The sequence below is a fragment of the Mustela nigripes genome, chromosome 4, assembly GCF_022355385.1.
Source record: "Mustela nigripes isolate SB6536 chromosome 4, MUSNIG.SB6536, whole genome shotgun sequence".
NCBI lineage: Eukaryota > Metazoa > Chordata > Mammalia > Carnivora > Mustelidae > Mustela > Mustela nigripes.
In genome coordinates, this window is record NC_081560.1 from 110,762,781 (window position 1) to 110,784,472 (window position 21,692).

Sequence of the window (21,692 nt, forward strand, 5' to 3'; positions counted from 1 at the left end):
ATGGCCATTTTTATGTAGGGTATTGAGGTATGACATGCTAATGTATTCACAAAAGACCCACTTATGAGCCACACTATGACTTTATTCATGTATATGCAATACGATGTAGTTGACCAACTATCTTCTCTTGGCTTTTCCAATTTTCCTGATTGGCTTCCCTGTCAGTGACCTTTGATTAATCCTCCTGTTTCACATGCTGTTTCACATGTAAAGGCTGGAGTATCCTTGGTCTTGGTGTTGGACCCCTTTCTCTTCTCCAGATGCCAGATCTCCTTTGGTGATCTTATATCTAGCTTTAAATACCGTCTATGTGATGATGGTGAGTAAATCTGCTTTTCCAGTTTGGAGCTCTATCTGGACATCAGTCTCATGCAGCCGGGTGCTTTCACCTATTTCCTCCTGGATGAGTTTTCTAATGATTATATTAAATGGATCACCACTTGATCTCCTAATTGCTGTCTCTAAATCTGTACTTCCTCTGGTGTTCTCCTTTTCAATGGACAGTCCCATCACCAATCCCATTATCAAAGCTTTAGAATCAAGGGGTTTTCCTTGGTTTGTCTTTTCCTCGCTACTTGTAGCTTTGATCTATTGACAAGTCTTGCCAATTTTACTCCAAAACGTATTTCAAATTCATCTGTTTCTCTCCATGTCCACCCCCACTGCCCTAGTCCAAAACACCATTATTCATCAACTGCAGCAGCCTCTTCTCTGGTCTTTCTCCTACCATTTTTTTTTCCCTTTATGAAGGTCTTATAGTACTCTCCTCTTCTTCAAATTTTCTCGTACTTCTGCACAGTCTATCCCTCATACAGGTTCTATTTAACAACCTAGTTCAGATCATGTGCCCCTTTGAAAAACTTCTGCTGGTTTCACATTCTTCTTTTTTTTTTTTTTTTTTTTTAAGATTTTATTTATTTATTTGACATACAGAGATCACAAGTAGGCAGAGAGGCAGGCTTCCCGCCAAGCAGAGAGCCTGATGCAGGGCTCAATCCCAGGACGCTGAGATCATGACCTGAGCTGAAGGCAGAGGCTTAACCCACTGAGCCACCCAGGCATCCAGGTTCACATTATTCTTAGCATAAAATCCAAGCTGCACACTTTGGCTTATACATGGACCCTGCCAGCCTTGCTGATCTCTCTTGCAAGTCTCATTCTCCCTTTGTTTTTTCTACTCCAGCTCCATGTACTTTCTCTCTCTTCCTTAAACATGTCAAGTGAGTTTCCATCACAGGGTCTTTGCATTAAATCCTTATTTGTTTTAAAACCTAGGTGATCTTTCATCTCATCTTGTACGTCAGGAGATGTCTTGGCTTATTAATCTGTACAATCTCAGTTGTGTAGTGTGGGAGGTAATGAGGCAATAAAAATCCATTATGAATGTGTTCTATAGATACAACCCAACACCTTGTTCCTGAGGCCCTGCCTGGTGGTTTGGATTTGTCATGCAGTACTTTCAACAAATGCGCTTGATGTTGGGCAGTCAAGGAAAGCCCCTTTGATGAAACAGTATTCAGGTTGAGATCTGAATGGCAAAGTAAAGGAGGCATACACATACACACACACACACACACACACAAACACACACACACAGGCCGTGTGAAGGACTAAAGGAGGGTCAGATCAGGACCCAGAGGGTCTGAGCTCTAGTCTCAGCTCCATCAGTAGCTGGTGAACTTGGACAAGTTTCTTGACCCTTCTTTTCTTTTATTTCCATGAAAAGGTGTCTACTCTGTGTAGTAGGATAACCTGCGTAAGGTTGCTACAAAGTGAAATAAGCCTCACTGTTACCATTAGCTAACATTCTTGAGTGTGGATATGATAATAAACTGGTTTCTTTGGAGGATTCAATGAATATGAACTATGGTTGTTCTTCTAGAACTCTGTACGATCCAGTTATGAAGATAATTTTAATGTATAAGATTAAGCTATAGTTTAAAAAGTCTATGGTAAGTTGATTTTAGCCATTCTGACTGGTGTGAGGTGATATCTTTGGGAGGGAGACAAACCATAAGTGACTCTTAATCTCACAAAACAAACTGAGGGTTGCTGGGGGGAGGGGGGTTAGGAGAAGGGGGTGGGGTTATGGACATTGGGGAGGGTATGAGCTTTGGTGAGTGCTGTGAAGTGTGTAAACCTGGCGATTCACAGACCTGTACCCCTGGGGATAAAAATATATGTTTATAAAAAATAAAAAATTTTAAAAAAAAGGAAAAAAAGTCTATGGTAAGTAAAGTTTAGTTCTATAGATAATAATTGCTTAAGGAGTTTGGAAGAAAGATTATTTGTGGTTTAGGGGGAAGTTATATGTTGAAGGACAGGTATGAGAAAAGCCTTGAGTGGGGCCTTCAGTGACAAGGAGAAAGAACATTCCAGCTGGGAGAGCTAAGCCCAGAGTTTGTGCTCAATTCTTTCTACCAACGTGCGCCTGGAGGCAGAGGAGAGTAAGTGTTATTCCTGCCCACTCTGGGCCTCCTTGGGCCTCTAGAGAATAGTCCTCATGATAGAAGGGAAGGAAAACTGAGGGTATTTATTAATTGAATGACCATAAAGCCAGGCAAGAAAGAACATCCAAAAGATTATCCCATGATTTCAAGCTTAAGAGACTTAGAGAATGAATGATAGGGTCATTCACAGATACAGGGAAGCTGGGAGGACAAAGCTCACTTTCGGCCACCATTATAAGTATGTATTGTTGCAGATACCACTTAGAAATATTGTGAAAATATATGAGTCACATTGGAAATGTAAGGTTATTATTTTCCTCAAATCAAGGCCCCAGCAAGCCCATGGCTAAGCCCTTGGCCTAGCGCTTCCCATGTCTTTCCTTATAGATCCTTGTGGCAGCCTTAAGAGGTTGGGATAATTATTCCTTTTTTACCAATAGGAGGTTGAAAGTCAGAGCAGGGGGAAGGTTTCTCCCTAGGGAATGTTTGATAATTTCCGAAGGCGTTTTCCATTGTCAAAATTGAGAACAGAGTTGCTACTGGTATCAAGTAGGTAGAAGTCAGGGTGCTGCCAACCTTCCTACAATGCGTGGGATAGCCCCCACAGCAAAGTTTCCTCTGGTCCAAAATGTCAGTAGCTCCGCAGTTGAGGATCTTGGTTTAGAGGGATTAGGTGATTTGCCCAAGGTAACGTGGCCGGTAAGTAGCAGAGCCAGGACCCCTCTGATAGGGAGTCCCAAACAGTGTTGAAACCGGTCTGCCTCCCAAGGCTACAAAAAAGCAAAATCTAAAAGCCTGAATTATTACTTTAAATGCAGAGATTTTAAGAGCAATTTCACAGTAGAGGTGATATTTTAAAAATAAGCATCCAGTCACACTGGTTGCCAGCGCGGCTCTTAGCTTCCTTATCAGGAGGCCTTGTGCAGGGACATTAGTCATCCATCTCCACAGCTAAGAAAGTTCCTGCTGTTCGTTTCAGGTGTCGTTCTCTCCGAAGACCACGCGGTGGCACCAGTGTCATCTACCTCATCTGGCATTAAAATGGAAAGCTCAGCTGTTTCTAAAGAACGCGGCCCGGACCCCGTGACCATGCCTGCAGGACCCAGGAGGCCAGCTGTGGCAGAAACACGAGTCAGTGATAGAGTGAAGGAGAGAGGAGGCAGGGCGCAGCCCCCTTTCCGCCACAGATCCGAGGGTGGCTTAGTGGAGAAGGAAGCCTTGAAGAAGTTGCCACACCTGTCCTTGTCTCAGTACGACTTACTAGAAACGGATGTTTCCTTCCAGCCTTGGGGCAGTGAGAATTCAGTCCTGAGTCCAGAACCTGTGATTTATGCCCAGGGCTCCTTACAGGAACAGTTGCAAAGCCAGTCACCTGCAGACAGCCTGAGCAGCAGCTGCCCCCAGTGCGACACGGTGATCGCCAGAGCTGCATGCCTGCCGCTGGATGCCACCAGGCATGGGGACCCTCCCCGGACCCAGGAAGCGGACTGCTCGGACAGCGAGGTAGCTGTCACTCTTATTGATACTTCTCAACCTGGAGACCCACTGAGTCTGCATGAACCCATTAAAATCGTCATCACCATGAGCAGCACCCCGAACTCCATGACGGACCTGGAGAGCTCGCTCCACCTGAAGGTGATCGGCACCGAGGGAGCTGGTTTGAAGTCTGATGCAGAGCCGGCCACCCCAGGGGTGGCCAGTCCTCCCAACACGGAGCAGATGAGAATTCCTGTCATCACCCTGGAGCTCTCTGAGGATCGGGGAGGAGGTGCTAAGTGTCCCGAAAACAACGGCAGCGACAGGACCCCAGAGAGACTGATGGTGGAGGTGTCATCCAATCAGTGTTCTGGCTATGAATCTGGGGAGGGCGGAAATGCCACCAAGGATGGCAGTCCTTCTCCGGGAGACCGCTGTGAAACAAACCCCCTCTTCGCACCTCACGAGGTCCCTGTGTCTGAGGGGGCAGAGGAAGGCCAGGCTAACCTTGACCCATCATCTTGTAAAACTAGCCATGAAAAGAGACACACCCGGGTTCTCAGTGTGGACAGTGGGACAGATGTTTTCCTGAGCAAAAGTTCCACAGAAGTGGTCAACGATAAAGAAAAGACAATGCCAACTTCTAAATCTGACCTAGAGGCTAAGGAAGGACAGATTCCGAATGAATCCAACTTCCTGGAATTTGTGTCCCTATTAGAGTCAATCAATACTTCCAAGCTGACGGCGTCTGGCCAGAGGAATGACCCAGGAGAGCAGAACCAAGACAGTGGGCTTGTCGGAGGTACGGTGCCACATCAGCTCGGTCCTGATGACACCGAGAAGGCGATCCCTACTCCACGAGCTTCTGTGATTTGGTTTTGCAAGTATCGGGTCATTGCTGCTTGGTGATACTATTGGTAATTGCCAGATGGGCCAATATGAAGCTGTGGGTTGAGCCTGTATTAAACTCGCTTATTCTAGCAGGAAATTTAAGGCAGAGTAATGAATGTTTGGCTTCCCTAGAAGGTAACAATATTTATTTCTAAGGAAATGAGCAATTATATTTTATCACCGTGACAAGAACTCACCGGAGAGTCCTCTCCCTTTATGGAGCAGATGCAGGCTGGGAGAGCTGATTGTAAAGCACAGTTCTATAAGCTGAACCCACTTTCCTGTTGAATTCCATTTTAAGATCATTGTATGCAGAACTCTGCAATCATCCCGACTTGTCAACATAGTTATAATAAACACGCAGCCCTCAGTGTACTCCAGGCACTGCCCTGAGCACTTCACGTGTATTAACAGGAATGACTGTCCGATGTGGTTTGCCCCCGAGGGTCCTCATGTACCCCGTTTTGCCACCACAATTAGCCACAGCACCGCCTTTCACTTTCAGAGGCGTTCCCAGTTTGAACAGTGAATTATGCAGCTACTTTCGTCTTACCTCATTTCTCTTCATAGAACCTTACATTATGGTACTATTATTTCTCTTTTGCAGATGAAGCTCAGAGAGTTTCACTAACCTCCCCCAGTGAGTCTAGGAAGTCTAGAAGTACCAGAGCTGAGCTTTGATCCCAGGCAATCCTGACCCAGAGCCAATGCTCCCACAGACTCTACTTCCTTGATGGATGTCAGATTCATTTCTTTTCAGGTTGCTTAGTATCCCTGGGCTCAACAGCCTCAGTGGCAAAAGGGTGTTACTGGACTAGAGTTTTTACAAAATCTTTTAACTGTGAATAATGAAGTCTCAGAATATAGGTGAGGTTCGGTGGGGTGAGGTCCAGAGCTGATGACCAAGAAGCATTCTTGAGACATCTTTGGTGCAAAAGGGTGGTTTATTAAAGCACGGGGACAGGACCCATGGTCAGAAAGAGCTGCTGCCCAGGGTTGTGAGGGGTGGTCCATTATATTCTTGCAAGTTGGGAAGGGTAAGGTTAGGGATGGCTTAGATCTCTGAAGAATTCTGGAAGCAAGGTTTCCAGGACTTCGCGGGGCTAGCTATTGTTGGGAAAAAGGTTATTCTTACCAGTAATAAAACCTTTTTGTGAGTTCCTATAGATGTATATCAGTGGGCCATATGCTTGGGAATGATTGTCAACATGAATCTTGGAGGGTTTAGCAATAAAGTTTCCAAAGGAGTTGTTAGAGTAGACTTCAGGATCCTGGTAGGGGGTAGGAGTCAGTCAGGCTAGGATCGCCCTCTGCCCTTAGCGAAGTGTTCAGGTAGGGGTAGTTGAATCCCAGAGGAATATCACTCTGCCTGTTTCAAGGGCTTGTCAGTGGGTAAGGAAATTTAATAATTTTCTTCTGCTTCTGTGTCCCACATCATAAATGTCCACTTTCCTGTGATTTTTGAGTACATTTCTGCTTATGTGTCCGGTAAAATAGTGTCTTTGTGGTAAGATTGGGTGCTGGTAGCTATATGTGAACTTGGCAGCTCCTGTCCTTTGCTGTAGCTCTTCGCCCTTAGTGCTAGAATTGTCCTTTTGTCCCTGGCTGTTCCCTGCTCTCTGGGACAGCCAGAGGCCGCTCTGCCTCCGTGCTGGCACTGACCAGCAGTTTGCTTGTTTCTTTGGCTTCTCAGGTGCTTTGCCAAAAAGATTACTGCGCTTGCTAATTGCCCCACCTTTGCTTAAAAACACATTAAGTCTGGGTATTTAACTTATGTAAAGGGAATGTATTCTTTGTTTTACTATATCTATATATCTAAGATTTTCAATATAGAGTAAGAAGAACAGGAAAAATTCAGATAAATATTTTAACAAACCCAGGCAGTGTAAGAAAGCATTGGTTACTGGGAGATAAAAAAAATCTCTCTGATACAGGATATAGGCCTTCATCTGTTTTTTGTAAATATTCGTGCATCTAGATTAGCACCGTCCGGTGGAACTTTCTGCAGTGATGGAAATAGCCCCCTATCTGCTTGCCCAGTAGAGTAGTCAGTAGCCAGAGGCAGCTGTTAAAAACATGAAATGGGTATTGTGCAGCTGAGCAACTGAATTTTTAATGGTATTAAATTTAAATAGCCCCTCGTGGCCTCTGGCTACCATATTGGACAGCGCTGACCCATACATTGTGTCTGCCCAGGACACAGTGTGTATGGTGGACAGAGCACAGGCTGCAACAGCTCCGAGCCCAGGGCCAGGTTTTGGTTTTGCCGCACCAGCTGGATGAGGTTGGGCAACTTACTAGATCCGTCCGAGTCACAATTTCTTCAGTAAAGCAGGAATAAGGATATGTTACAGATGTGCTGTGAGGACCCAATCAGGAAAGTAAGTGAAAAGTCCTGCTCCATGATCAATTTCAGCCTTTTATTCAGAATTTCCCCTCAGGCCATATGTAAGATTTATTGGATTTGTCCACTCAAGTTCCTGCTCTTCTTGAATTTTTCAGCCAACCACAATTAATCCAAACAGTATAAAATTGGAGATCGAGGGGTGTGCAAAGAAATTAGGGATGCTACAAGGTTTTCTGTGGAAAGAACAGGCTTGATTGTCTGGAGTCTGCAGGTACAGCCGGGAGGGAGGAACTGGCTGGATTATGTGCCTCCTCCGGGAAAGGACAGAGGCTTTTAACTGAAGGATGAAAGAGAAGGACATAAGTCTTTTAGTTGTTGAAAGGCAAGAATGAAAGGAGGCAAATTAAATGCTATTTCCGTGGTGCCTTGTGTCTTTGAGATCGATAATATCTCCCTGCTCCTCAATCTCTACATAATAACTTGCTATGTGTTGTAATCTAAAAACCCAATTTCAGAATGTGTTTCTAAAACAACATGACAGTGTTGAGTGATATCAGCAGCCTAGGCGATATGTCCTCATCTTTCCCCTGCTTCATAGTGAAATAATGCTTGACCTTTACACAATTGTAATATACATGATTTCTCAGTTCTCTCTATGGTATTCTTGTATCTCCAGCCCTGGTCCTCCCCGCAAAGGGCTTTATGGTTATCCTCAGGCCTTGGGTCTATAACAAGGTTCTAGGCTATGAAAAACTACCCTCTTATCAAAAGCCTTTAAAACCATGTTTTCATTTCATTTTGTTTTGATCACCTTTATTTTACTCTGTGGGAATAAACCAAGACCACTCGAATGAGAAGAAGCAAAGACAATACATTATTCAGAGATTTCGATGGCAAGGGAGTCAGCCACTATTCCCTGTGTTTTGGCAGAGACTCAAAGGCAGGAGGAGGAGTGGGAAAGCTTTGTAGTGGAGAAAGGGGAGGCTTCAGGTATGCTCTGACCGGAGGCTGGGGAGCTAGAAGCAGGCTAATTAGAGCATCCTTTGGGATTGGTCATGGGAACGTATTTGGTTTTCTTTGGCTGGAAGCAGGGACAAAAACCAGGGAAGCTCTCAGTAATTAATCAAGTCCTGGCCATTTTGCGCCAATTATTACAGGGGTAATTATTTGGCTTCCTGGACTGTTTGCTAAAAATAATGATCTGACTTCCTACAAGTCTGACTTAACACATCGTATGTTGGCTTCCTGGGCTGGGCATCTGGCCACTTCCTATTTCATATTCAATCTCTTCTAGAATTTCTGAGAAAAAATCATGAATGTAGGTAGAGATGCTTTTTGAAGGATTATTCAAAGAATGAAGAATGGTAACAACCTAAATTTACAACAATAGGGGTCTAATTCAGTAAATTATGCTGTACAATGTAATATCTAACTACCATTTTTAGATGATATAGAAGAATATCTAATCTCATTAAATATTTATTGAACTTTAACATAATTAAGTATCTACATTATGACTTATTTTTTATAAAACAGAAAAGTATATTTGCAAAAAAAATTGGCTGGTGTACTAAGTATCAAATCGGCTCCTGTTTTCAGCATGGTGGGGTTCAGAGTGATTTAAAATTTTTTCTTTTCTGTAGTTTTAAATTACATACAGTTCATGTGCACCATTTTTTATAGGCAGAAAGTCCCTGTTAATGTGTTATTTTCTTTTTTTTTATGTGTTATTTTCGAGGGAAAAAGGAACATAAATAGTCCATATGTTGACATATATAATGTACCCATTTAAGAGAAAGAGAGGCTAAAATATGAGAAAGAGGCATGGACAATTGAGTCCAGCTACATGCAGTGAGCGGGGAGGGCGGTCTGCGATGGCTTTCTACAGTTACATATGCAATATGATCACTGGCCAAAGCCACTTGTTATGATAGCACTTTCTCACAAATGTGTTTCTTGAAAACTGTGAAAACTTCTATCTTGACAAGCTGTCAAATGAGAGGCAAACATTTCTGTATCATGGTAGTTTCACAGATGTGCTGGGAATGTTTATCTCCAGGACTCACATAGAAACCAGCAATGTTTCTCTCAAAGTCTGAGGATGAAAACTTTGTTATATAATAGTGATGTGATTCATATCTCAGGGTAGCCAACGCCATTTTACTTGTTGAGGGTCCCGGCGGATCTTGGTGGGCTTTTCGAATGGCATGTCTCGAAAGGACCTGAAGTTCAAACCACTCACTTGTGTTCTTTAGACAATTTCCTTGGAGGAAGGTAGCTCTTGGGATCTTTGGTTTGGGGAATAGGGAGGTCATTGTAACCCTAAAAACGACTGTTGGGGTATATATCCTAAGACAAGGAAGGGCTGACCCCTAGCCGTGGATTCTGCTGTGCATAGTGATGCAAGCTAAGACTTACTTTGGTCCGTTGTTTAAGGAGGATTGTGAAAAGTCAAATGACCAATCTGTACCCATTGTCTTGGCATCCTTATTCACCTTAAAATACTCTCAGGGCAAGAAACAGGAGTACGGCCTCACTGTGTCTTCCATGGGGCCAAGTTTGTCATGTAATGTCAGCCGGGCTTGAGTGTCCACCTTATGGAGGGACTGAGTCCGCCTTTACCTTGAAAATCTAGACCTGGAGAATGAGCGAGAAGGAAGGATTGATAAAAGATTTTTTTAAAGCGGTAAATGGGACCTTGCTCCAAAATAGCCAGGTTTGCTTATGAAATCTATTTTCCATCTGATGCTGTCCACTTATGAGCTATGAACCTTTCAAGCCCAAGTAATCTAAACGGGTGATTTTTCAACCAGCTAGGCCAGTGGTCACTGGAGTTATGTCTAGGGAATCCCGAAATCTGCCCATAAAGTAGATGCTGTCTGTAGAGGTCTACGTAACTTGTCTCCAACATATATACAGTTACGTTTTTCAAATATATTTAGGTATTTCATAGTTAGTAAAATTAAAATTGAGTGAAACACATTCTGAATTCATCGGAGCTATATAGATTTTCTGTCTATTCTTGTTTCAGTTTTGGTAACTTATTTGCAAGCGCCTTCTCATTAATTTCTTATTTAATATTATGTTCACACACAGACCAATGTTTTTCAGATAATGGCTCCCCTGAGAAAAAGGAGGAAATCCAGGAGAGTGAAAAGCCTAATGGACACAGTTCCAAGCAAGGAAAACCGGACATGCAAAGTCAAGACCACACTAGCACCAGCCCCGTGCTCACGGAGCCTGCGAAGATCACGACCCTGTGAGTGTAACTTACTTACTTAGCTTCGTGGTGGTGCAAAGTGTGCAGCCGCTTCGTTTTACTGGCTGCTGCTTGTAATGGTTTGTTAAGGATGAGGAGGAGTTTGAATAGTGTTTGAAACTTCTGTATATGTTAAGTTTCCAGGGCAGTAGACAGAGACAAATAATCTACCGGGTAACTTCCCAGCAAGATAGTTCTGTCTTGCAAGTCATCAGCGGGCCTGAGACATCTGTGCAAGATGAGATGTCCATGGACGCTATGCATGTCTTCATTGATGAACATGGTAAGTCTTTAGAGCTCTTTACTAATGAGGAAGAGGGGATCAAGCTGGGGACTTTCTCAGGCCCACGTGGTCCCTTAGGCTCAGTGTTAGACTGTGGAACAGGAAGACTTAGTCCTGTGATGGCTCACATGTAATAATGTTCTTAGATCAGAGTGTGCTCCCTCCTGCCTCAGGGCCTTTGCACATAGCAGATCCCCGTGCTAACAATGTGTTATGTGTCCTTCATATCTTAATTCTAAAGACAGTTATTCAGGAAAAAATTTCCCTGGACTCCCCAGACTTAATCAGGTTCCTATGCTTTTCAGTCTCTGAACACCTTATCCTTCTCTTTCTTTGAGCTTCTGATTATTTATTGACCTATGATTTGATTAATGATGTTGTCCATCTCACAACTGTGAACTTTAGGAAAGGAATGCCTAGCACCTAGTAAATATTTCTTGGATGTATGTTGAACATCTGACCTTGATATATATTTTTAGTGCCCTGTTATAAAAAGGATTTAAAATAGAAAAAGAAAAAAAGAAGGACGGAAGGAAGGGAAAAGGAAAAAGAAAGAAAGAATATTAAGTGGCAAGTTCAAAGTTCTGTAGATAAGGGATATATAGGTTCTTGCTTTTTCAGGATGGGTCTTTTGTTTAAGTCCCTTATAGATCTGTTAATGTTTGTTATTTTACTCGATAAATGATCTCAGGTTTGGATCACAAACTACTAGGTTACTCTCTCTGCAGAACAGTAGTTTAAGGACTGAAGTGCTTTTGCATCTGCAGAAATACAAGGAGTCTTTTGCATTATAAAGAACAACATTAACACTTCTATCAAAGCCTCCAGGGGGCTGAGATTTGTGCTTATTAATGTATCTCTTGGTGGCAGGAACCTCCAAGTTGAGGTCCAGTCCTTTTGTCTCCATTCCAGCTGGTTAATTACACTCCTGTGTCACCTGGAGAAGGTATTCCTAAAACCTCTTCCGGGGAGACCGCTGACATTTACAAAATGAACTGGTTTTCACACCTCAGTACCCTGAACCTCTTTAGCGGGCTAATTTAACTCTGCAAATTAATTCCATCTCTGGATTTTCCTCATTACCAGGCTGACACACCAGTCAGCTCGGGCTGCCCCACCAGTCAGCTCGGGCTGCCCCAGGGCTCATCTGAAAATTCCCAGGTGGGGATGGCCTCATGCACACCACCAAGCAAAGCCACACCTGATAAGCCTTTTTATGCACATGATACAAAAACTCCCAAGTTATGGCTCCCACCGGTCGGCCTGACCCATGATGAAACAGCGAACCCAAGAGAATTCAGTGGACCCTTGCACAACAGGGTTTTAACTGGGTGGGTCCGCTTGTACATGGGGTTTTTTTGGATAAATACAGTGCAAGATTGTAAATACATTTTCTCTTCCTTATGACTTTCCTAATAACATTTTCTTTTCTCTGGCTTACCTTATTATAAGAAAATAACATATAAAACATACAATATTTAAACTGTATGGGTAAGACTTGGTCACCAACAGGCAGGCTGTTTGTAGTTAAGTCTTTGGGGAGTCAAAAGTTATATGTGGATTTTCAACAATGTGGGTGGTCGGTGCCTCTAACCTCCAAGTTGTCCCAGGTTAAAATGTATACAAAAGTGAATTAAGAGATAGTGCAAATTAATTGAAGAAAAGCAATTAAGTCTAGTAACTGAGGCAAGCTTGTCTAAGCATGTTATTAGAGAGGTATGTCAAGAAGATTTTCTTAGTTAAGTTATACACCCTGTGGAAAAAAAATAGAAAGAATGAACCTAGATTACCCACAATTATTATTAAAACAGTCTAAAATGAGTTCCCTCTGACATGACAAAATTTAAGCTGAAATGATCAGATACCAATAACTGACTAATATTCTTTGCCGAAATTTTGTGGTTTTCCAGGGGAAATTAGATCCTGTTACTTAAAGTCTGGCAACCAGAGAGAAGGCCCTTTCCAGCACCTGCCGTCGAATCATGATAGTTTCTCTCATGCTCGGTAGGTGGAGGTTTGGTTTCAGGTTCCAGAGCTGTCCTGTTGCTGGGGGACATGCAGATTCCTCTGACTGCAAATGAAGTGAGGATCCTGGTTGGGGTGAATGTGTTAATCCCTCTGTAGGTGTCAAAGCTTTGTGGGTTTCCTATGCGAGAAAGGAAATCTGATGTTTTAGAAAAATAAAGAATAAACTGACCCGTTTTCATAGTAGCTGCGTCCAACAATGAATTAATCTCATAAACATAAAGTAGAATCCTATGCAAACTGTAGCACTCCCTTCAGGGAAGACAGTGTTGCAGCTCGAGAAGAACGCGTTCTTAAAGGTGTCCCGAGGAACAGACCAGAAGTGAAGTTAGCGCTCATCCGCACTGGTGAAGGGTGGCTCTCTTTCAGATAGGTGATCTGAGTATTTGTTCTCTTTTCCTTCCTTCAGAATGGATGGACCAACTTTCTAAATTATGTTAATTAAGTTGATACTAAATTAGCTTGTGTATCCGGAACATAGCTGGGTTCATGGCAGCGTTGGGCGAGTCGTAGGTCTTACCAGTGGCGGACTGAATTCATTGTTCATTCTGGACTTCATCTTACTCTTCCTTTCTTCCTTTCTTTCTTTGAGAGGGTGGGGAGCGCTCCCATGTGCCTGAGCAGTGGAGCTGGGGTGCATGTTGGGAGGAGAGGGGAGGACCCCAAGCAGACTCCCTGCTGAGGGCAGAGCCCGTTGGGGCTCAGTCTCATGACCATGGGATCATGACCTGAGCCAGAAACGAATGCGTAACTGACAGAGCCACCCAGGTGCCCCCAGACTTGATTCTTTGAGGATAATCTGTGAACGTGCCTTTGTTGCTTGCCCTAAGCGAGGAAGTACGTTTCCTGCGTACGTGTCGTTAGACTTGTGTGTGTACTTGTGTATGTACTTGTGTGTGTACTTGAAGACATAGGGGAGTCCTTTGTGGTGTGGTTAGAATGCCTTGGGCCTCACACCTGGAGCGTTCAAAGGGAGTTGCAGGAACCTTGATTCCAGATCCTGTGGTTGATGACCCCTCCCCAAGGTCAAAGTTCCCTCCAGGGGTGTGCCTAGGAAATTGCAGGGGGAGCCTCACAAGGGCCTTGAAGAAAGTTCATCTTTGACCTTGCTGTCTGCCCTCCAGCTGGGATGTTGTGTGCCAGCCTTGCAGGGCGTTCCCTCACTGTAGTCCCTGCTGCTGAAGAAGCTGGGGTCGGCCGTTGGGGCAGATCTGATGGGTGCTGCGGGCCGTGGTTCCCCTAGTCCACGTGGACGCACCTGGGCCCTAAAACTGAGTCACTCCTGTGGGGCAAGGGCATGATCTCCATCACTCATACGCCTTTCACTCACCCTCTGTCTCCCTCCGGTGCTCACACTCCAGTCAAAATAGACAGAAAACAAAATTCTTCTCCAACCAGAAACATGGCAAGGCTCCATGCACATGTCCACCATGAGGAGAGGGAGGTTTGCCCTCCACACCTCGGCCTCAGCCCGTGGGACATTTCGTGGCAGTGGCTTCATGGATTTAGAGATCTAAGATGGCAGCTTTCTGAAGCTAAATACTTAATTCTGTGTGAACACAGCTTTGAAAGCTGTCACATTTTTTTGCAATCCTTGTTGGAAGCTGTAGTGTTTTTAAACTAAATTTAGAACAGTTATCAGGCCCTTATCTATTCCAAAATAAAGTTACAAGACTTTCTTATTTTTATTTTCCTGGACAAATGTACTTCACTTTCCCCCTTGGTAAATACTTTAATTGCATTTGCCAGTAATGCCCGTTAGCATAAGGCCACATATCCAGGGCCTGAAAAGACTAAAAACGTAGTGTGTGCAAATCAGAATCAGAGAGAATGGGTTTCCAGGAGGCTCCACCTCCTCAGGCCATCCCTCCTGGGGAACTGCCCTCTGACTCCTGTTCTCCCCTAAGTTCTCCCTTTTTCTTAGATTTCCCCGAGGTCTTGTTTTTCTTTCACCCCCTCTGCATTTCCTCCCCAGATTCGAGCTCTTTTGTGGCCTGACCTCCATTCCCACAGCTGCCCGGGTTTCAGTTTGCCACAGTGCATGTCCTCCGAGTTCGAGGGTTTTCTGCCAGGTGAGGCCGGGGCTCCGCACAGGTGCCCGGGGCTGTTGCACGTCTGTGCTGAGCAGCCCCGCGTAGCCACGTGGAGAGTCTCAGGTCAGCCCTTCCCAAGCTCCGCCTTTTCCCATGCCCACAGCAGTGAGAGCCCTTCCTGGCGCACACGGGACAATCCAAGTCAAACAGGTCTCATCACTGTGCGGATCTGGGGTCATTCAACGGAGGCATCTTGTAGACGTTTTCAAGGGTGCAGTGTCTCTTTCTCTACCGCTTCCTCATTCCTGTGTTTCGATTCCACTGTCAGTCAGATGCGTGCTCTGGTGTCAGAAGATGCCTCCTGTAGCCTCAGGCCTATGTTTTCTCCTCTCATTCAAGTCCATTGAGGACACCAGGCTTCTTTCCCATAAACCCCCGAGGAGTCTTCTTGAGTCTGATGGGTTCTGGCTGGGCCACGTTCCCGGAGCCCAGTCGCCCAGGGCAAGTATGTGACTTGGCTCTACACTCAGCTGCAGAGCTGGATTGCAGGTTCCACAGAAAAAAATCACGGGGGTGGCCCTACAGAGGGAAGTTTGGAATGAGCTGGACGGAGGCAGGGCAGCGAAAACCAACAGATGACTCCCATGGACTCTGTTCCTGGTAAAATTGTTCGACCAGTTTAATTACCGAACTTCGTTAAAGAGAATGATGATCAAGTTTTGTAGAAGCAGCTTTGCCCTTCGAGAAAAGCTTTGTATAATGTCCCTCGTTGTCTCTAACATTTCTCGTCTGTGAACGTCCCCACGGAGACTTCTTGGCCCACCACCTCGCATGCCAGGTTCTGTCTCTGTCCACCTGCCCTCTCTCCAAGGCAATTTGACAGGACGCTGGTTCTTAAGAGCTCCAGGAAGGAATAGTACCCAGCTCCGCATAGCTTGTCCTCGTCATGCTTCACAGATAACATGGGATAATATACGTGTTTGCTATCTTGTGGGCAGGCCGGTGTTTGAGAGGATCCATGTTCCCAGACGGTCTATGCTCTGAAATAGGTTCGTCATTTAGAGGGGACTTGGTTATGGGGTGTTGTGGCAATTCAATGTCCATTTGGGCATAGGAGATGGACCGTGCTTCCTGCTTCATGCGTGAGAACAAAACTCAAGTCCCTTCACTTAGCAGAATTATAGCATTGAAGTGGTTCCCTCGGTGGTTCTGGGAAAGTGGTTAAGGGGCCGCCATCTGTTTAACTCATGCAGGAACGGCTCAGTGCTCTGCAGAGTCAGATGATCTTCGGGATTTAAACTGTTGTCCCACGGGCTTGTGCTGGATATCCCAGCAGTCTCAGAGTCCTCCCCAGATTGGGGGACAGTGAAAGCTATGCCACCCGTCCCCAGAGGCTGGTTGCTTTGGATTCATAATAAGCCTTGGCTTTCATGGCAGTTCATGATAGAATGATGATCTGGGTCTTTGAATTGGTTATACCGAGGAAGAACTCTTGTAAGTAGGATAGAAGCAAGCAGGCTGTTTCAACAGAGATATTTTATTTTAAAGGTTTTATTTATTTGACAGAGAGCGAGAGGGAGGGAACACACATGGGGCGAGGGGCAGAGGGAGAAGCAGACCCCCCCCGCTGAGCAGGGGGCCCGATGGAGAACTAGATCCTGGGACTCCAAGATCACGACCGAAGCCAAAGGCAGATGCTTAACCGACTGAGCCACCCAGGCGCCCCTCAACTACAATACTTTAACCCCCATGTTGATGCACCACTGTGTGAGGGGCATGCATGGGAGAGAGTGTCCTCTCTGTCTCTAAGGTAAAGAACAGTGCCGGAGCCGAAGGCAGCTGATCACATGCAAGGCCACAGGTTAGGATTTTCCCACCTAGAAGGGCCACGTCCCTCTCACCTTGCACCTGTGTTCCAACACACCTCTTCCTGCGTGGTTACGGCCGTTCCTGGCCCTGAAGGAAGCATTTCCCTGCAGTAATTCTGGTCATGGCGGCCACCACTTGTTAAACATGTGTCAGGTGTGAAGTACTGGGCTGAGTCATCAATTACCGGATCTCACCTGCGCGAGAGAATGGAGGACGGCGATATTCGCTCCATATCACAGCCCAGGAAGTAGGACCGTCTAAGAAACATGCTCTGCCTCAGGGGCTGGTTCGTGGCCCCTGGACGCCGAAATCTCCCTCCCTGCTCCTCTCTGCCAGCGGGGGCCACAGACTCAGAGTTCCGTGGCTCCCAGGCAGGGAGAATAAGCAGGGGAAGCTGGCCAGTGGCAGGGGGTAGGTGTGGTGGCCACGGCGGTCCCCGGGAGGGCGTTTATCCTGTTTTCGGGGGCTGCTGCTGCTTCTCCTCCGTCTGCCTAGGCCTGATCCAGAAAACCTGGCCCGACCAGATATTCCAGTATTTTCTGCAAGGATCCAAAATCCACACTTTTATGTAAAATCTGTTTTGTTTCACATTATCAGTTTTCATTCTTTTTTTGGCAATACCACAGGCCACAGGTGACGTGTGTGGCTGGCTGTGGCCTGAGGACTCCTGGTTGTCCCTCCTGCTCTGAAGCCCAGGCCTTCACCCCGCACCCTGTGTCCTCCTGGGGAGCCGCCCTTCCCACAGAAACATGTCCTATGGAGATGCCCTTACGTTGGCCCCCAGTGCGTGTCTGGGCAGGGGTGCAGTGAGCCCGTTTCTCCACACCCCTGCGTGGCCAGGTGCGTCATGTCTCCGCTCTGCGCAGCCCACACAAGCCGACTCTCAGCCCTTCCTCTCTAAGCATCTGCTCTTCCTTGCCTTGAATGCTCTTCTTTGTTCCTGGCGTTTGGAGTAATCATCTCTTAGAGCACAGAGGACACTCTGCCTCCTTATGCTTCTTCATCTGATCAGTCTCTACCGCGACAATAAAGCGACTTTTCCAAGCCGCCCTTAGAGGGGGACTTACCACGTTCCCTCTGGCACTTCATCCATTTGGGTAGGACTCCCGTCTGCCCCGACGGTAGCTGCCGGAAGGAAGTGCGGCGTCAGAGCCCGCACGCAGCCCTCTGCAGACAGGTGTTCCCTAACTACTGAACCGAATCAAATCCAATCACGGGCAGGCCCGTGGGCGCACAGGACCGGGCGCGGACCAGTGGGGCAGTTAGGGGAGCCGGCGAGAAGTTGAATGGGAGGAAGGGAGTTAACCAAGGGGCCGTGAGACTGGTCAGACGGCTCACACTTCATTCTCCTGGTGGCAGGAGCACTCTGACCCCTTTGTAGACAGAAACAGTTTCACGAACGTGGCACTGATTATCAAGACAACATCGTCAGATGACGCCGTCCCCTTGCGAAGGTGGGAACGCAGGAGCCAGGAGCACCAGCGGCTTGCCTGCTCATTTGGATACAGAATCTGATCTTTTTGTAAGTGGAGAAATGGAACCCCCAAAACCCTCAAACTAAAACTAAAATAACCCACAGAACCCAAACAAACCTGCGAAATGACTGTTTAAACCCTCAGCACAGAGAAATCAGAGATCGGAGCTGAGGTTAGATGTTCCCGGCTTGTTTTCCGTTCAGTTGTGAGGCGGTGGCGCTCTGCGTCCATGTGGAAGGGGCTGTGGTGGGACATCGGGGTCCCGAGTGGCCCGGAGCACGCAGGTGAGCGTCAGTCGTAGGCGGATCGAGGTTTCGGTTCCTGCATTCATGAACTTCTTGGTTGACGTTGAGCAACTCATTTAACCCTCTTAGGTAAAGAGTGTCCTTATGCATAAATGGAAATAACATAGTGATCACTGCAGTGGCGTTACAAGTTAAATATAATAGACTAACAGTGCTTTGGACGGTACCCGCCGTAAGGACCTTGTTGTTATCTGCAAACACAAGCGGTGGGCCGGGGGCTCACGTTCACTACTGGCCTCGTAGAGCTCAGCATCCTGACTTTACCTGGGTGGAAGCCTTCCCTCTTGGCTTTTTTGAGTTGCTTTATGAGATTTTCAGGCGGCTAAGGACTTTGCACTCTCTCTGTCAGCCCGTCGTACTCCAACATTTGGAACTCTTGTCGTAATTTCAGAGTAGGGGCTTCAATATTGTATCTCTGGCTTCTCATGCCGTTAAATGTCGAGTTCTCCCACTGTAGTAAATACAAACTTTGATTTTGAACTTGGAAGGATTCCTAGTTGCGGCTGTTGCTAAGCCATTCAGCCATGGAAGATATTGGAAAAGCAGTTTTTTTCCCTGTGAGGCAACTTCAGTGACTGGGATTGCCTCCAACTAGGCCATTAAACCACCGATTCTTATTATTGGCAAGCTAGCCGTTCCTCTCTGCCATTGTTCAGTTCAGTTGCCGTGTGACAGTTTTATATCCTCAACTCTCAAGCATGAATAGGGAATTGTTTGCAGTGTAACTTCCATGTTTCTTTGGGGATTCCTGGAGGAAACCAGGAGAGGAAACAAATTTCCCTCCTTGCTCTCACTGTCATTGTGGGAACCAGTGCATTTCTCATTAACTGCCAAAGAAACATAAGCAGCATTTTCCAGTTGCACAGTAACTGTCCGTAAGGCCGTTTGGTAACGCTAACAGAGTTCTGCTTCCCCCAGATCCTAGAATGAAGGAGCTATGGCTTTAATGGCAGCATTTGGAATTGCTACTCAAAGAAACTTGCAAAGGATAAATTCATTACCCCGCACATAGGGCTGATTCAGTAGCTCAGAGCCCAAAATGAGCTAATCTACCTAGAAAGCTGTAGTCTACCCAGAAAAATCAAAGTTGATGTAGGCTCTCTGTTTGGAAAGTGTGTCTTATGTCTAAAAGGTTCCTTGCAGACTGGACCTTTGTTTACTTCCTCTGTAGGTCTTACAATTAAAGCTTGATAGTTTCTTTTCTTTGTTCAGCAAAGATTTACGTCTCTCTTGTCTATAAATTCTCCCAAGTAACATAGCAGAGCTTTCTTCTGGGAGAGATATATAACCGTGCTTCAGTATTAATCTGGCTTTTTCAGTGTCATAAACGATTTAATGAAAATGCATACAAAATGCTTATTGTTTGCCCTCCAGTGAAATCTGGTGGGAAGACATAGTATTTATACTTATTTTGAACATCCATTATTCAAAAAGTAGGCACAGTAGTCTGCTGAATGGAAGACTCATTCTGGAGAATACTAGTTTAGATTTTATTTATTTATTTGAGAGAGAGAGGACGTGCCTGTGCACACACGAGTGCAGGGGCAAGGAAGGGGCGGTGGGGGAGGAGAGGGACAGGCTGACGCTGAGCGGAGCGCTGGACTCCATCCTGTGACCCTGAGACCAGGGCCTGAGCCTAAGCCAAGGTCTGATGCGTAACTGACTGAACCACCCAGGTGCTACTGGGGCATCCTAGTTTATAGGATTTTGCTCAACTTGTTTTTAATTGAAAACATAGAGTAGGTTGGGCAATAGTGCAGTGATTTATCTGGATTCACTTGCTTTTGGCTTTTATTTGCTTTTGAATCCTTGTAGTACATATCAAAGCAGATATTGTTCTGGTTATAAACTGGGCTTATTTTTGGACTCTGCAGTCTCTAACCCCATTGAGTACTATGCTCCAAAGGTGGGTCAAAGCTCTGCACTTACTCTGTCACCTCTTTAGAATTCTTACTCTTTTGTTGACATTACCGGGCTTTCTGACTCTTATCTCGGTAAAAATTTCCTTTTCTTTGGGATTGGCTCTCAGGAAAGCCCTTTCAAGCCACAATGATATGCCCCTGGTTCCCAAAGAAGTCAAGTAGCAGAAAGTTGTCAAAAATAATCCTCTCTGTTAGAATTCTCCCCCTCCCCCTTTTTCTTTAGTCAGAAGAAATAGTGATCCCTGGTTTGGACTAGCAGAACTAGAGTACAGGGTACTGAAGTTAGTCAATTACGTCTTCAAGATGTGGAAAAAATGTGAATTTTCCCCATATTGGATATGCTCAGTTCTGTGTCCCATTCAGGTATAAGTTGAGAAGGGAAACTCTAGTTATAAGTGTTTCAGGGTTTGCATACAGTCTCATTACTATGTTGACTTGCAAAGTGGAGAGTTATGTGTGTACCACTTTAAATGAAAAAACCCAAACTTTTGGGAGATCTGGGTGCTTTTGATCACACAGTGGTGGGAGTGATCTGGAAGAAATGTCCAGGGCTTGTCTTTGAAGAGTTTCTGCCATTCCAAATATCTGTGCCCTCCGTTACTCACTCTCTGATCCTTCCGCTCTGATCCTTATTTCAGTGTCTTGGACACACGAGAAAGAGATTAAATTTTCATCCAGGCACAGAAGCACAAGGGTGGAAGGTTTGCTAGGCTCATTCTGGAAAGACATCTCTTTTGAGGCCCCTTCTCTGCCTCCCTGGGAAGCAGGCCAGCCGTGCCTTGGGCTTCTGTTTTGGTGGCCATACCCCAGATTGCCACATGGTGGCAGCAGACCCCAGCTTGGAGGCCCTGTCCGGGTCTTGCCTCCTGCTTGGCTGCACAGGTGAATTTTTACCCTTGAGTTATTTGCAGACTTTAAATCTAGAACCCCTGTTAAAATTCAATAATAAAGGTTATCCTTTTCAAAACATTGTTGCTTTACTTAAATATCCTACATATTGAACATGTTGCTTGCTGTAACTTGCATTTTTAGGATGCCCCCCTGGGCGGTTTGTTCCCGGGGTCCTCCAAGGAAGCCTGAAAAACAAGAGGGACGGACAGAAAGAGAGGCCCTCCTTCTCTAGGGCATGGGTCATAGTTTTGGAGCTCTTGGGAAGAAGAAGAATTTCAGGACTTTTTTTCCCCACATTAATGGGAAAATATAGAAGAAGCACATGTATTTTGATTGCTAATTGTAGAAGCCTAGACTAATGGAATGAAACCTGGTGGGGGGAGGGGTGCAATATGGTGGAACACTGTCACCATCGATCCGAGGCCCAGCTCTGCCCATACGAGAGTCACCGTCCTGGCCTAGACCA

The 21,692-nt window shown here is 45.6% G+C and overlaps 1 protein-coding gene across 2 annotated transcripts in view; it reads left to right on the forward strand.

Moving 5' to 3' along the window:
• Window positions 1-21,692, forward strand: part of PCNX2 (pecanex 2) — a 313,350-nt gene that overhangs the window by 57,996 nt on the left and 233,662 nt on the right. For both annotated transcript variants that reach the window (XM_059397306.1, XM_059397305.1), the window contains exons 5-8: window positions 3,430-4,728; window positions 10,276-10,423; window positions 10,561-10,706; window positions 12,617-12,710. In XM_059397306.1, the coding sequence (XP_059253289.1) occupies window positions 3,430-4,728; window positions 10,276-10,423; window positions 10,561-10,706; window positions 12,617-12,710 (1,687 nt within the window). The remainder of the gene's footprint in view (window positions 1-3,429; window positions 4,729-10,275; window positions 10,424-10,560; window positions 10,707-12,616; window positions 12,711-21,692) is intronic.